The sequence below is a fragment of the Molothrus ater genome, chromosome 9 (genome assembly GCF_012460135.2).
Source record: "Molothrus ater isolate BHLD 08-10-18 breed brown headed cowbird chromosome 9, BPBGC_Mater_1.1, whole genome shotgun sequence".
NCBI lineage: Eukaryota > Metazoa > Chordata > Aves > Passeriformes > Icteridae > Molothrus > Molothrus ater.
In genome coordinates this window covers 3,521,414-3,536,707 of record NC_050486.2, presented here as the reverse complement: position 1 = coordinate 3,536,707, position 15,294 = coordinate 3,521,414, and the positions used below count along the sequence as shown (strand labels likewise).

The 15,294-nt window shown below is 41.0% G+C and overlaps 1 protein-coding gene across 1 annotated transcript in view; it reads left to right on the top strand.

The window, feature by feature from the left end:
• Positions 1 to 15,294, top strand: part of CEP350 (centrosomal protein 350) — a 70,138-nt gene that overhangs the window by 44,204 nt on the left and 10,640 nt on the right. Inside the window, exons 29-38 of the mRNA XM_036387780.1 lie at positions 2,043 to 2,242; positions 4,324 to 4,535; positions 5,740 to 5,884; positions 8,529 to 8,689; positions 9,330 to 9,469; positions 10,296 to 10,378; positions 11,000 to 13,047; positions 13,341 to 13,742; positions 13,829 to 13,975; positions 14,992 to 15,114. Coding sequence (XP_036243673.1) covers positions 2,043 to 2,242; positions 4,324 to 4,535; positions 5,740 to 5,884; positions 8,529 to 8,689; positions 9,330 to 9,469; positions 10,296 to 10,378; positions 11,000 to 13,047; positions 13,341 to 13,742; positions 13,829 to 13,975; positions 14,992 to 15,114 — 3,661 coding nt within the window. The remainder of the gene's footprint in view (positions 1 to 2,042; positions 2,243 to 4,323; positions 4,536 to 5,739; positions 5,885 to 8,528; positions 8,690 to 9,329; positions 9,470 to 10,295; positions 10,379 to 10,999; positions 13,048 to 13,340; positions 13,743 to 13,828; positions 13,976 to 14,991; positions 15,115 to 15,294) is intronic.

Sequence of the window (15,294 nt, the reverse complement as noted above, 5' to 3'; positions counted from 1 at the left end):
TCTTATTAAGAAGGTCTTCTGTGGTAATTGTTTTCATGGCAATTTTGTTAATTCTCCTCCTGTTTGTGGTCTTTTGGGTTAATTCATTTGACATCTGCTTTTAAGGAGTCCTGCTCTTTTGAATCCATTTATTTCAGCCTTTCTCTGCATTTTATTTCAACTTGAAGTGCCTCTCTCAGGACCCGGTGAACTTCAAAAGTTCCCGATGAAATCAAACAGTAGGTGAAGAAAGAAGAAAAGGTTGCTTTTTGCATTGAGGTCATTGTAATAAAGACCTCTAGAACAAGTTCCACATGCATGATCTGCTGGACTAATTGGAACTGATGTGTGTGTGAGAGTAAGAGTGGGTAGATCTGATAGTGCTGGTGAAAGACACAACATTATCATGACCGTCCCTGTCATGTTTGTAATGCAATTGCTGCTGGTAGTTTGCTCTGTGAATGACATCAGCCTGTCAGTTTTGCCTAAGTGTAGATGATGTTTGATGTTTGTCTATAGAAAGGATAAAATTATGCACAAAATCATGGAATCTGTCAGCTTGAAGGTGGCAGATGTTCCAGAGATTCTGAGGTGCTTCTGTTTTTCACCTCCTCTTGTTTTGACCATCAGAAAGAAGATTGCGAGCGTCTCTAACTGGCTTCTGAAACTTTTCTCTTCATGTCATAACTTGCTCCCTTTGTCTGAATCTGTCTTAGAGAAGGACTTATCTGAATCTCAACCTTTCTGATCAACTGCCAGCTCACTTTTCCAGGAAACAGAACAAACACTGAGTGAGCAAATGAGAAATGTCCCTTAGCAGGCAAGACCTGCACATTAGTCACTTGGCCATTCCAGACTCTGTAAATAAAAGGGTTTTTTGAAACACGAGAGATTAAAAAGCACAAATGAGATTATTATCTGCTTTGCAGCTTAAAAACTTTGATGCTAAGTGCTTGGGATGGCTTGAAAATTATAAGGACAAATTTGCAAAAACAAAGTATCACAAGTCTTTGAAGTCTGCCTTCTATAGCACCACAACTTCTGTACCGCAACTTCTGTACCAATGGCAAACTCTCTAGCTGGCAAACTATGGACTTTCTACAGAGTGATTCTGTGACATCTTAAAGCTTTCAGTGGAGGAGATTAATAGATTGATAGACACTCTTCTCTAGACTTGGTATGCCAGGGGAAGTGTGTGCAATTGATGCTGAACTTGCTCCCAATTTACTGTCTGAAAGGTTAAGTGCTATGGTTACTTCAGTGCTCAGAAATGAGACAGGAGCTGGCAAAGAGAACAAATGTGTGCACACAAACCTATTCATACCTACCAAATCCTGTGAGAGTTTTATCAATTCTAAGGTTTCACTTAAGAGCTCTTTGTCAGAAAGAAAATATCTACGAATTTTCAGCATGAGCTTAAATTTTTATTTCTTCTTAAACTACCAGCTAGGTATGTTAGTAGCTGGGAAGAAACAGTCTGGCATGGTTATTCTCTTGATGCTGTCAGCTCACAGTTAACCTTCCAAGATGATGCTAAGATGATGCTTAAAGGAAGAAGAATTAAAGCTCCAAGAGGACTCTTAATATAGAATCATCTTCTCTTATAATAGCATATTTGGAAAAAGCCATGGGGCGGCTGAGGTTACAATTTTTCTGTCACTGGGATTAGCAGAAAAGAAAAGTTCATTTTTCAAATGGTCACGGCTTTCTAGAAGGTTCCAGTTTAATACCACAGGTACATTTCATGTCCTGAAATTGGGAACTTATTTTCTGTTTAGTTTAGTGCATATGATTTTAATGATTTTGAAGATTTTTTAAATATAAACAGCCTCTTTACAGTATGATGTAGAGATTACTTCCTGCAGAGAAAAGAGCCCTTGTCTCCTTGTGGGGTTTTTGCAGCAGCACATCAGAAGTCTGGGAGATACGTTCTTGTGGCTATTATCCTAGAAAACAAAGTGAACAGCTGCAGTTCTGGGAATGGTGGCAGTGGAGCCATCGGGGTGTTGGGAGCTCAGAGTGTGGCTGGCTGGTTTGGCATTGTCCTGTGCTCTGCCTGGCAGGTTCCTGACGAAGCGGGAGCAGAAGCTGATGCAGCGCCGGCAGCACGCGGAGGAGCTGCTGGAGTGGAAACGGCGCCTGGATGCCGAGGAGGCTGAAATCCGCAGGATGGAAAAGCAGGCTCTGGCTGCCTGGGACAAAGAGCTGCTCAAAACCAAGATAGCCAAGAAAGACCTGGGGGACCAGAGAGCTGAGCCCAAAGGTAGTGGGGACTGGGGGGAAGTGACACATATGATAGGAGTGAAGGATTGCTTAGGTTTGCAGTTATTTCCTTTTCTGGTTGCTTTTGGACACTCTTAGAATCTCAATTTCTGCACTTTGTTGCCTGTTTCACACCATAGTTAAATGTGTATTTCTCCTTTGCTATGTGTCCTCCCAAGTGAACAGTGCAGCATAAGCCCATCAGTCACTTCTATATACAATTTTTAAACTGTATTTCTGTCTTTCAAAGCAGAAATATTGCAGTATGGCATGATTGTAGAAATGTATCTGAACAACTTAGACTACAAGGTGCACCAGCCATTTCACTTGTTACTGTTCTTACCAGGATTTTCTCAAGGCCCTCTGGGATTCATCAAGGTTACTAAGACATAAACTGTGCTAAAATAAGAAAGAAGAAGCTGAGAAACCAAATTCCAAACCCACGAGAAACTTGATAAGGGGGGGCAGCAAAGCACCTGGACTGTAACCAGTCACCTATTTTGAGAAGTGCATGCAAAACACATGAACAAGCAAAGACACCAATCAGAAATACATTATCAGCCTGTGCAGTAGAGTTAGAATGTATAAATAAGTGCACAATAAACAGCTTCTTCTTAATCATATTAGTTAGTTGTCCAGGAGTCCTGAATTTCCCACACATGATCTTTTGCTGGTAGTCTTCTGAACTTACTCTGTTAAAACCATTTTCCCCAGTGGTGAGCAAAGTACCTCTGCTTGTTAGGTTTAGTACTGTTGATGAGGATGGCTCCTGGCTGCTTTACCATTGTCTATGTTTTCAAAAAATTGAAAGAATTTTTTCTCCCCTCCGTTGTTAATGCCACCTGTTTGAAATGTGTAGCTGTGGTAAAGTATGCTAGGATGTAATTAGTATAAATGATGCTATTGTGAGGAAAAATTGAATTCCCAGATGTTGGAAGCTACAACTTTACAGTTCTGTTTTAAGTGGATCATGCTGAAGCACGGGGAACAGAATTGCAGTGAGAGAAAGTGATTTCAGGGATCGTTCTAAAAACATATCTATTTTCCTTTTTTTTCCCACTTTATTGAAAGTAGGCAGCACATCCTTTGAATGTGCAAAGGGAATTCAGAGTAATGCCCTATTACACTTGTTACTGAAAGCAGTCACGTGGATTTTAGGCACTGTAAGACATTTTAAAAATGATATGTGTATGGGTCAGTAAGTTCCAATGAACAAAAATTCAGTACAAATGCTGAATTCTTATCGATAAGTGAGAGCTGTTTGTATCTACCAGTAAACATTGGAGCACAGCCCTGCTTCAGAAAGAAAAGTCCTTCTCCCCAGCCTTTACTCAAACATTGAATAGCTCTCCATGGCTGCCTCAGTAATGCCATGACTCCTGCAGAATTTAGTAAACAGGAATATTGAAAACCCAAATTATTATTTTGTTTGTTGCCATTTGAGAGACTCATGATGAAATCATAACATTAAAATGTTTTCTGCAGCTGCTGTAAAGGAAGCAATCAATTCTAAATTCAAGATCTGGCCTGTAGATTATATGCTCCTCCATGACTTCTTCAGACTAATAGTGACTCTTGCTTCTGTATGGTCAACTGGAAGGACAGGTTTCCCTAATAATCTTTTCAGGGTGTGTTGTCTGGAAAATGTTAGAATATCCTGAAAACCTCTTTATTTTAGATATTCAGCAATCACTAAGAATGTTGGGCAGTTCTCACAGATGCCCAGAATCATTTGGATTGTAAAAACCCTTGTGAGATCATAAAGTCCAACCTCTTACTGATACCACCTTGTCAACTAGACCAGGACACGAGTGCCACATCCAGTTGTTTCTTGAACACAAATCATGCTTTAAGTCATACTTCTCTGGTAAACAGGCTTGTTCTTGCTAAATATTTCACCACTGGTTGTCTAGGTGAGTGAAATAGTGCTTGTTTGACATGTACTGCTAGCAGTTACTGCTTTATCTGCAGACAGCATAGAAAGTTTGCCTTTCAACCTTATGCCTTCAGCCTTATATGCCTTCAGCTTCTGCATATAAGATGGTTCTGATGTGCTTTGTTTTTTCTCTCATTGAATCTCAGAAACAGCTAGTGAGGAAGAGTCTCCAGTGCCTTCTTGCTCTCATCTGAATAGTGAAAGCTCTATCCCAGAAGATCTTGGCAGTCTGGCTGCTGAGTCTGTTCCCTCAGAGCCCATGGGCCATGGACAGCCAGAAAGCCCAGATCAGAGCACAGTTAATGAAGAAATTGTTTATTCTGAAGATTTCAAGTCCTCTACATCACCTGGCAAACTGGTGAGTGAGCTATTCTGCCTTATGTACTCTTACACACTGTCAGAGAAATGGCAGGTATAGCCATCCCAGTTGTCAAAGTAGAGATTACACTATTCACTAAATCTGTTTTCTGTGTTTATGATACCATTTCACATTACTGTGAGTAATCATTGTGATCAGACAAGTGCTTTGAAGTCTTGAGGAAATATTGTTTCCGCACAGAGTTTAGATATTTTTAAAATTGTGCGTAGTCTTGCAAAACATTTTGCGTATGTCACGCAGGTATGCAGTGCTAAGTGGTGGAATACTGACCCAGTTTAGCAGTGTGAATTAGCTGTGGGCTAGCTTTTTGCCATTGTATAAATTCTTTGAGGCCATGGAAGCTATGCTCTGTTTTTCCACTTTGCCTTATTTGCAAGTGATGTATCCCAAAGTGTAGCTGTAGGATGAAGAAGCAGACCTGTAACCTCATGCACAGTCCTTTGGGTTTCAGATTGTGTCTGCTTGCTGCTTAATTCTGCCCTATTGTTCTATTCCAATTGTTATTTCTAGTTGGATGATAATTTTAATGAGTTTCATCCTGATAACTTTGCCCTGTGCTCAATAAGACAGAAAATTCAGTGTCTATGGGGTAAAAGAACTGCTTATCTAGACTTATTACAAATACTTTCTTGGCAAAAATTTGCTGAGGAGATAATAATAAAATGTCTAATCTGTGCCAGAAGTTATGTCCAAGGTGTGTTAAAGGTTTGTAGGATAATGTTGAAACATTAAGCAACATTTTAGAAGAAATTTGCTCTTTGAGTTTTTGCCTGGCCTCAGAAAAATAGTGCTCTGTTGTTTCACTGATTCAGAATGTTGTCTTGCACCCTCTCCATGAAGTGGTTAATTTTATTAGTTTATTTACTGGGAGTTCCTTTTGCTGCAGATGACACAAATGTATTGAACACATGTGAGTCAGAGCCATGTCAGTTCACTTAGGTGGTAGCAGAGTAGTCTAAGCAGGTTTATTGAAATCTAGGCTCAAAGTAAGCAGTCAGCTGTTGCTGCTCTTCATATTACTGTTTAATTTTCTAGCAAAAATTGAATTCTTCAAATGATTGTATAGGTACCACTGTTTGAGATATCCTCTTGTCCTGCTGTTCTTTCCTTTTAAGTGGCTCCTGATGACAGTGATCTTTTACTTTCAAACTGCAATTACTTATTTATCCTGTTCTTCTCTCAGTCTCCTCCCAAAAGCAGCATATCTGTATCAAAGCAAGACTCCAGCAGAGGTAGCCACAGAACTGGAGGACAGCTATATTCACCTGTGAAGTCCCACCAGACATCTCACAACTGGTCTGATGAATCTTTATCCATGACACAGTCAGGTAAGTGTAATACTCACCTGGGTTTATGTTGCTTTTTCAAAGTTTTGCTTTTAACAAACTTGAAATGCAGACATGGGTGTGAAGAGGCAGACAAATTCCTGGAAATAGCCAAGGCTTGGGGCTGGTGGGTGTATTTTCCCATTATGTAATTTGATCTCTTCAGCTGAAGAAGATCTTAATGTAAGAAGGTTCATACTTTATATCCTCTTGTAGAAAGCTGTACAGGTTCTGCAAGCACATGTGAAGAAGATAAGAGTTAATAGTTAAGGTGGTCCTAGGATTTAAAAATCCTTCCTTCTGCACCCAGCTCCAGAAGCAGAACAGCTCTGTTACATGGCAATATGGGAGAGACCTTTGGGGCTGCTCTGCCATGTGCAGAATCAGTGGATGCTTCAGGACAGAGAGGTTTATTTGTGGAGGAGGGTTTGGTCTGTGTGCAGTAAAATAGGGCCTGGGGAGGCATTTTGAGCTATAAAATCTCCTGCATGAACTCATTACACCCTTTATCCAGTACCCAAGCTGCCTGCCAGTAAATGCTGAGGGGAGGAATACTGAAAGTGAAGTGGTTCAGAGCCCTTTCCCTGCTGTGCTCTCAGTCATATGGAGTGCAGAGGTTCCTGAGCTCCCTCCAGTGGGTCACCATCATCCTCTCTGTTCACCTGGGAAGTCTGTTTTGACTCTTTCCACAGTTTTAGTCTCTAGAATGTCTTGTTTTCCACAGTGCAATTGATAGAGCAAAATACTTCTTAGCAAATGAGAGAGCATTTTCCTTCTTGGGATTTTTAATAGTAAGTCTTCAGTGGAAAAAGCATTAGCAGGTTCTCTTGTGTGTACTGTCTGTTGTTTGTGATGGTTGGTAACTTACTGTGGGAAACACCTACGTATTTGCACTGAGTAATCTATGCTGGGATTCTGTTTGGAGAGCAGTTTCCAACACAGTGAAGCTTTCAGCACCTTGATAAAAGTTATTTTAAAGCTCTGACTCAGCAGTCATATAAGGAAGCCATTATGAAACGTAGAGCAGTCAACAGTAATCACAAAAATAAGCTTGTATAAAACAAAATATTGACAGTCTTTGATTTCAAATTCTAAAGAACGGTATAAAAGGTGGGAAGCTGATCAGGATGGTGCTGGTTTCACAATAAATCATTCATTGTAAAGAGACAAATGTTCTGGCCTGCTGACTAACAATGAAGTCATGGCCCTGTCAGTCTGATGCATGCGTAGACAAGGTTGTCAAAGATGAAAGCATGTGCAGATCTTTCCCTTATGAGTTGATCAAGAAATGCTGTAATTACATAGTGGTCACTTACTGCTAGGGAGGAGCTGTTAATTACAGTGGCATCACAAAGTGCTCCTGATTAGCAAGTGAGATTCCATTCTTTTTGTTTGGGTTTTTTCAAATTCTTTAAATTGTTGTTAATGCAAAAAGAATACAGTCCTTTGATTGCATTTACTGGCTGTTGTTAAGAATGGAATCCTTCATTATGGTGGTTTGTTATGTTCAGAAAGGAGATGTATTAGGAACATGTCAGCTGCTCCTGCTAGCTGACCAAAGCATATTGGTAACTGACTTTCTGAAGTACCAAGCAATTGGCATTTATAAGCATCCAGAAAACAGGACAGGTGATACTGAGCATTAGAAAAACAAACCAGCCAAAATCCTCATCTTGGGAGCTGCAGCTGTAGCAGAGGAAGAGGCACATGAGCTCAGGGAGAAGCCCCCCCCAGTAAGGCTATGTCAGGTAACACTTTGAAGAGTTTTTGATAGTTAATTGTGGTAGCAGCAATCTGGGACAAGGATCTTGTTTTGCACTATGTTGGTATACATTTAAAGCAAGAACCAAGTGGACATGGTCAAGTGGGTGGAACAAAACAACTAATGAGAGGCTGAGGCAGTCTGTCTGTGGAGTCTGAGAGACTAAGAGGAAATAAGGAAAGCTGTTACAGCAGAAATAAGAAAATCAGCAGAGTTATTGGTAGAATTGGGTTATCATGCAGAGACTAGATCTGAGTATCAGGGGACAGTGACAATCTCTGCATTGTTCAAGTTGACTTCCCTTCCAGCTGTTGGCCAGTCAGCTCTGTATTCATAGATGTATTTAGTCTAGGTGACAGAAAATCTGCATGGGCCAGAAACTCATACTTGGTTTGAAGTACACTGTCCCAAGTGACATTCTCATCAATGAAGTGTACTCTGCAACTTGAAACTCTGTATTATAATTGTAAGGCTGTGTTTCAGATATTTGGTGTTTTTAGACTTTTGTTGTTGTATTTTCCAAGTTGTATTTTTAAATATAAAAATGAATTTCTGCAATACCCAACATGACAAGCAGCTAATGTTGAAGAGCATAAATGTGTGGTTGGTGTGAATCAACTTGTTACCAAGTTATTGTATCACAGCCTAACTATGTCTTTTAAATTAAGCAAGATGCAACACCTTTTTATATCTTTCACACATAGTAGTGTTTACAACCTGAAATCCCACCTTGAGAGTCTTGCTATGTTAAATAATATGCTGACATGACATTCTTTGACATGTTTCTTGGACTGTATTTTGTAATTACTGAATGACTGTTTAATGCTTTGCTCAGAATTGTTTTGTGAGGTACAAGTTTGTAAAGACTAAAAGTAACTTTTTCAGAAACCACCTCTGATCAAAGTGACATCGAAGGACGCATCAGGGCCCTGAAGGATGAGCTACGGAAAAGGAAATCTGTGGTTTACCAGCTGAAAAAGGAGCAGAAAAAGAGACAAAAGGAGAGACTGAAGGCCCAGGAAGCCAGTTTGATCAAACAGCTGGAGGTCAGGAATAGAAGAAAGAAGGGCAAAGTAGCATACTGTTAGCTTTAGATAAATCTTGATAGTATGGATGTTGTTGGCAAGATAATGTATCAACAGCTGTGAAAGACACCTTGTTGTGATAGAAGTGTGACTATTACACAGAATCACAGAACAGTTTGGGTTGGAAAGGACCTTGAAAATCCTTTCATTCCAGTCCCCCTGCCATGAGCAGGGACACCTTCCACTAGACCAGGCTGCTCAAAGCCCCATCCAACCTGGCTATTTAACCATTTCCAATCATGAGCCAGAGCCTTGAGGCAAAAATGCCATTTCCTTTTAAAATGTGTATCTGTACAGAGTTGCTAGCAGCATTCTGGGCATTATGTGTGCTTATACACATTACTATCCTAGCTGAGATTAAAGATGAGTGCTCATGTAATTTGGTTTTGGAAGTAAAATATTGAAATTTCTAGGATTTGCAGCTGTAGATTTTGGGAAGTTTAAATAGATTGATTTATAGACTCAAGACTCTTGCTACTGAGTCTATAAACCAATCTATTTAACTTCCTGAGTGTATTCTTTATTCACTTACTAGGTTTTGATTGTTGAATTTTAGTTGTGGTTTAATGTATTAACAGCTGGAATTGTTTTCCATGTGCAGTCGTACGATGAGTTTATCAAGAAGACTGAAGCAGAGCTGAGCCAAGATCTGGAGGCATCACCAACAGCCAAACCTCAGATCAAAACTCCATCCTCAGCTGCTGCTGAAAAACCTAAGATCAAGGCACCACCACTCCAGAGGTAGCTGGATTTCTCCTTTTTTTTTATTTGAGATTATTTTGGAACTGACTGCTGTTTTAGCCAAAATCATAGATGAAAGGAAAGCTGCTAACTGCTGTGCCTTAAAGCACTGGACATTGGCAGTATCCAATTGACCTATTTGCTGCTGTCACCAGACCCAAAACAGATAAGATTTACCATGTCTGTAATCTTATGCACCTCACTGTTCTCCTGCCCTGCCTTTCAGGCTCTATTTTCAATTTTTTAAAAAATTGTAATTTTCTGTTGTACAAGAATTCTGCCAGATACTGTGTGTGGATAATTAGCCTGAAGGCTTTTTTGTTTCCATTTTGGTCACTCATTATGTCCACTGCACTGTGTGAGGCAAACCGTTCATCTTTGCAACTTAAATCTGGTTTAGATCTTAAGTGTTAAAGGGTAGAGAATTCAGCTGATCTTCTGCACTTCCTACTGTATTTTTAAGTGTTCATTTTCTCCAGTAGATGGTGCAATTTTAGTGCATTCAAATTAAAAAAAAAAAAAAAAACAGAAACAACCCAACTTTTTTCTCTCCTTTTTTTCTTTTTCTGGAAAGAGATAAAGTTTGATTAGTCTTTTTTAAAAATAGTTTCCAGGACTCTCCAGCCTCCCCTCTGTCCCCATTCCCATTTTCTAAGGTCATAGTATGTTGACAAAGCAAACTACTTATGTTATAATTATAATACCACTTTGGTGTGGTGTTAAAATTATACATGCCTGTATTTCTATTTTTATCTATTAAAAAAACCAACCAGACATCACCCACTGGTGTAACTGTAATTCATGCAATTTGATTTTTCCAATTTAGGCCTGAGACAGCTAAAAACTGGAAATCACTGACTGAGTCAGAGAGATCCAGAGCATCTTTGGAATCCGTTTCAGAACATGCAGGTAGGTAACTGGAAGAATCCATACCACAGATTAAGATCTTGAAGACTGACTGTTTTAAAATTCTTTAACCTTTTCCTTCTTGATTCACCAAGAGGTTTTAAGAGAGGATGGAGACTTCATAAAACAATAGTGATGGAGCTGTATTTTTTGCAGTTTTATGTAGCAGGATTCTGCTTTTGCAGAATACCCTGTGTATTCAGTAGTTTTCTCTTTCTGAGGTGTATATGAAACCATTATTAAGTGACAACCTTTTTACTTTGTTTCTTGTTCCTTTACCACTTGAGTTCAGACACTTTCCACTATTTTGCAGGTAATGATTATCTCATTATTTCCCGTTCTAATCTTCATTGTGTTTGTGGCTTGCAAACTAATAACTGAGTCCTTATCTTGGGATGCTGGTTAAAGGAACAGAAGTAGAAAGCAAGCTTTGTAACCCTGGAACTGAATAGAAGTTGTTCATGTTCATAGAACTGCCAGAAGTATATGTTTCCAAGGCACCAGTTTGTATCTTCTTTTAACACAGAAACCTTGATATTAATTTAGTTCCCTGTGATTGCAGCTTGCAGTAAAACAATGTGGGTTATACAATCTGCTAAAATTCACTTTTTATTTTCCTTCAAGATGCTGTGTCATCAAGGACCGAGAGATCTGTGTCTGTGCACACCAAGAAGGTGGCTGTGACAGCTATCCATGCAGGAGAACCTTCTGAAACAGCTTCCTTGGCTTCAGTGCTACCAAAGAGTTCCAGAGCAGGATCTGGTGATTCCTCAGATAGCTCTTCAGCTCGTCTCAAAGATATGAAAGACATTAGCAGGAGTCTTGAGTCACTAAACAAAGTGGTAAATGCATCCAGTGTTGGTCCTACCATTAGCCAGAAATCTGAGATTACAGAAGATCTGGAATACATAAAGTCAGAGGAATATGAGAGTGGAGGTTCTGATGTTAAGCCTGTGGACAGTTCTGACGTCTTGCTCATGTTAGATGAAGGACAGGAGAGTTCACTGGATCACTGCTCTGAAAACAAACTCTCTCAGAAGGAGCTGTTAGATGTAGCTGTGGAAGGTCTTCATGATACAGAAGAAATCTTAGAACAGAGACAGTCAAATAAAGATGCTGTAAGTGGCCCAAGCATAGAGGAGACTTCTCACAAACTCAGCAAATCTGCAGAGGAAAAAGGTGATCTGCTTTCTGAGCAGCTCTTGAGTCAAAAAGAGCCATCGTACCCCGATGACTTTGAAGGATCCTCTTCCATAAAGCAAGGTTCAGCTGAAGAAACACTGCCTGGGGAACGCTACAGAGATGACTTTGAGGGATCCCTGCTCTCTGCTAATGGGAAGTCCCTGAGGGGGCAGTCCCAGCAGACCCAGGCCAGCCGGAGCAGATCCACCAGCCTGGGCAGCGATGGCGAAATCAGCGAGTGCCTCAGTGACAGGTCTGTCTCTGGCAGCACGCACTCAGAGAGGCTGCTGGAACTCAAGTCCCCAACAGAACTCATGAAAAATGCTGAACGCAGAGATGTGGAGCAAGAACAGGCTCCTGCTTGTTCACCACTGTGGGCCTCGGCTTCAATCACAGAGGAAGCAGATAGTTTGTCCAATTTCAACATTGGAGACAGAGTACTTGTGAGTAAAGTCCAGCCCGGAACACTGCGGTTCAAAGGGCTTACTAAATTTGCCAAAGGGTTTTGGGCTGGTGTGGAGTTGGATAAACCTGAAGGGAACAACAATGGAACTTATGATGATATTAAATATTTTGATTGCAGAGAAAAGCATGGTATTTTTGCTCCTCCTCAGAAAATCTCTCACATTACAGAAAGTATTGATAGCCACTTAGACACAAATAAGGATGATGAAGATTCATTCTTTGATGATCGACTGGAGAAACAACACAAAGCTGAGCAGAAAGACAGAGAAAGTTCTAAACCTGGCAAAGAAGCTGAAAGCCAGAGCAGAAGTGCAGCAGAGAACTATTCCCAGGATAAAGCTCCTGTGGACACAGCTGTTTCAGAAGCCTCAGCTGAGGGAAGGGTTGAAGAGAAGTTGTCATCTAAAGCAAACAGCATAAAAGAGATTTCTGTATCTACTGGTTCATTTGCCCAAGAACAGTCAGTGGTGAATTACCTGAAGGATGCTGTAAAAGAGGAGAATGGCCACACTCCTCTCACTTCTAGTGTTGTGGATGAGATTTCCACTGTTCAGGTGGATGATGTATCAGATTTCCTTTCTGAAAAACTGGAGAGGCAGAAGACACTGGGAGAGGAATGTTCTGAAAAGTTAGATGATCTCTCTCCTGGTGTTGTGGAGAAGCCTGCAACTCCACTGCTGGATTTGCTGACAAAAGAAAAGAACCAGTTAGAAGCACAGCTCAGCCTGCCTCTTAGAGAGGAAGAAAAGTCAAAAGACCAACTGGAAAAGGTCAGTTTGCTGACAGATAGTCTGCTAAGAGATTTTGTGAAAGACACAGTCAATCAGTTACAGCAAATAAAGAAGATCAAAAATGAGAAAATCCAGCTGAGCAACCAGGAGCTCTGTGATGTGAAGGAAGAAGCCACTACTCCACCCCAGCAGGTGGAAAAGCAGATTCCAGACGGACTGAATAACTTCTTCCTAAGTTCTGATTTGGAAGATGACAGAGAAGAGCTTTCCTCTCCAGACATGTGTCCCAGACCGGTGAGTAGGAGACATTTTGCACTGATTTTAAAAGTTGATTGTGCCTTTGACTGGGGATGATTGAATCAGGAATATGATGTGGCACCGGTTGTTCTCCCAGGTTGTGTTGGATGATGTGGAGATTACCTGTATGTTCTGTATGTGTCTCATACGTTTTTGTATAACCCAGTGCATGGCTTGTTTTGGTAGCCATTTCTTGCCAACTACATCAGTAAAGCATTTAAAAATGTAAGCTGAGGGACACAAGAGTGTGACACCACTTTGACATTTACTCTGTGGCTCTTGATTCGCAGGAGAGTCCTGTGTTTGGTGCCAGTGGCCAGGAGGAGCTTGCCAAGAGACTGGCAGAGCTGGAGCTCAACAGGGAGTTCCTGAGTGTGCTGGGAGATGATCAGGACTGGTTTGATGAGGACTATGGTCTGAGTTCCCGCAAGCTGCAGCAGAAGCAGGCTGAGGAACCAGCAGTGCTGCCCCAGGCAGAGCCGCAGAAAGTGCCCACCAAGCCAAGCGAGGAGCCCCTGGCGGTCCCTCACACCGCAGTGGAGGTGGAAGGGATGGTGCATGCAGCAGCTGAGGAGCTCTGGAAACTGAAAGAGCTGGGTCATGATCTTCAAAGCTGCAGCCTTAAAACAGATCTGAGTGGTACCCTCCAAGAGCAGGACACAGACACCATAAACAAGCAGGTTTATAGAAAGGTACGGTCTTCAGGCATTTGGTCTTGCCCTCCAAAATTTTATCATGGACAAAAAAAGCCATAACCTTTACTTTTTACTTTGTTCAGGTGGTATTTGATTTAACAAAAGAGATCTTTGGGGAAATCTTTGCTGAGGATCCTAATCTGAATCAGCCCATTTGGATGAAACCGTGTAGGATCGCATCTGCTTATTTTCGCCGAGTCAAAGATCCAAATGATCTGGATGAAATCAAGGTAGGACAAAGTATTTGTTGAGAAGGGAAAGTAAGATGAAAAACACCAAACTGGCATTTACCTGAGTGGTAGAAGATCATAAGAGGTGTATCCAGCAAGAGATGAGTTGAGAAAAGAAAGAAAGAAAATTTGTCAGAATGGCCCTTTTTTACTCAACAGATTGGCCTCCCTGTCCTTATGACTGCTGCTGGTTATTTTTAAACCTCAGTCCTCTATGCAGAACTGCCAGGATGACCTTGATCTTATAAAATTGGTATACTGACAGCCTGCTGCTCTAGCAGATTTCTGTATTGGAATGGATCCAACGGTAGGGTTGGGCCAAATGGGATGAGCTAGATTTTTCACTCAGACACACACACTTATACCAACCTCTCTGAGGACAGCAGGAGTTGCTCAGAGGAACCCAAACTTTGACTTGTGAGGGCATTGTTGTATTTGGCAAGCCAGAGGAGGCCTTCATGTTATTGGTGGTAGTGCTCAAGGAAGGACAAAATCACTGAGCAACCTGTCTCCCTTAAAGCCCTCCACAAAGAACCTTCCATATGGCTCATCAGGACACAAATGAAAACTTTCACCTGCACTGTTTCTTCTGAAAATGAGGCAGTTGACTAAATTTTGATTAAGCTGCTGAAGATACAGCGTGTTAGCTGTCTAGGAAAGCGAAGAAAAGAAAGAAATAGTATCTAAATCACTCTGTTAGTGAGAAGACTTTCAAAAGCTTGTGGCTGGGGACAGCAGGGACACAGGACAAGGACACCAAATTCCCACCCTGCTTTTCTTTAATATTTTCCCATAAAATAAATTATCAGAATCCTCTGTTTGTGTAGTGTAGAAAGAGTCTGTTCTCAAGGTTGAAGCAGCAGTGGGTGTCTTGTTTTCCCCCCCACTTCTGGGTTTAATAATTGTCCTGCCAAGCTGATGTGAATTCTATAGTGTGACTTTTATGGGAGCTGCTTTGTGCATACCTTAAATTTCTTAGCTCAAGTGTGATAAATCTCACCTTTACTGTTCTGTAGAACTTCATTGCAGCTGAAGTACTGAAGCTGTTCAGCCTGAGGAAAGAGCCTAACCACAAAACAGACTGGCAGAAGATGATGAAATTTGGGCGGAAGAAACGAGACCGGGTGGATCACATACTGGTAAGTGGATGAAAACAATCTTGTCAGGTACTGTCCACCAGACTGAAGTGTGGCACATGAATGTATTTTCAGTATTCAGTCATGCTGTTTAAAAACTACAAAGTGTACATGAGCTGTCAGAAGTCCAGTGCCAGTGAGGGAAGATGAATTGAGTTAATTCTGCCTACTCGTTTGACTGCA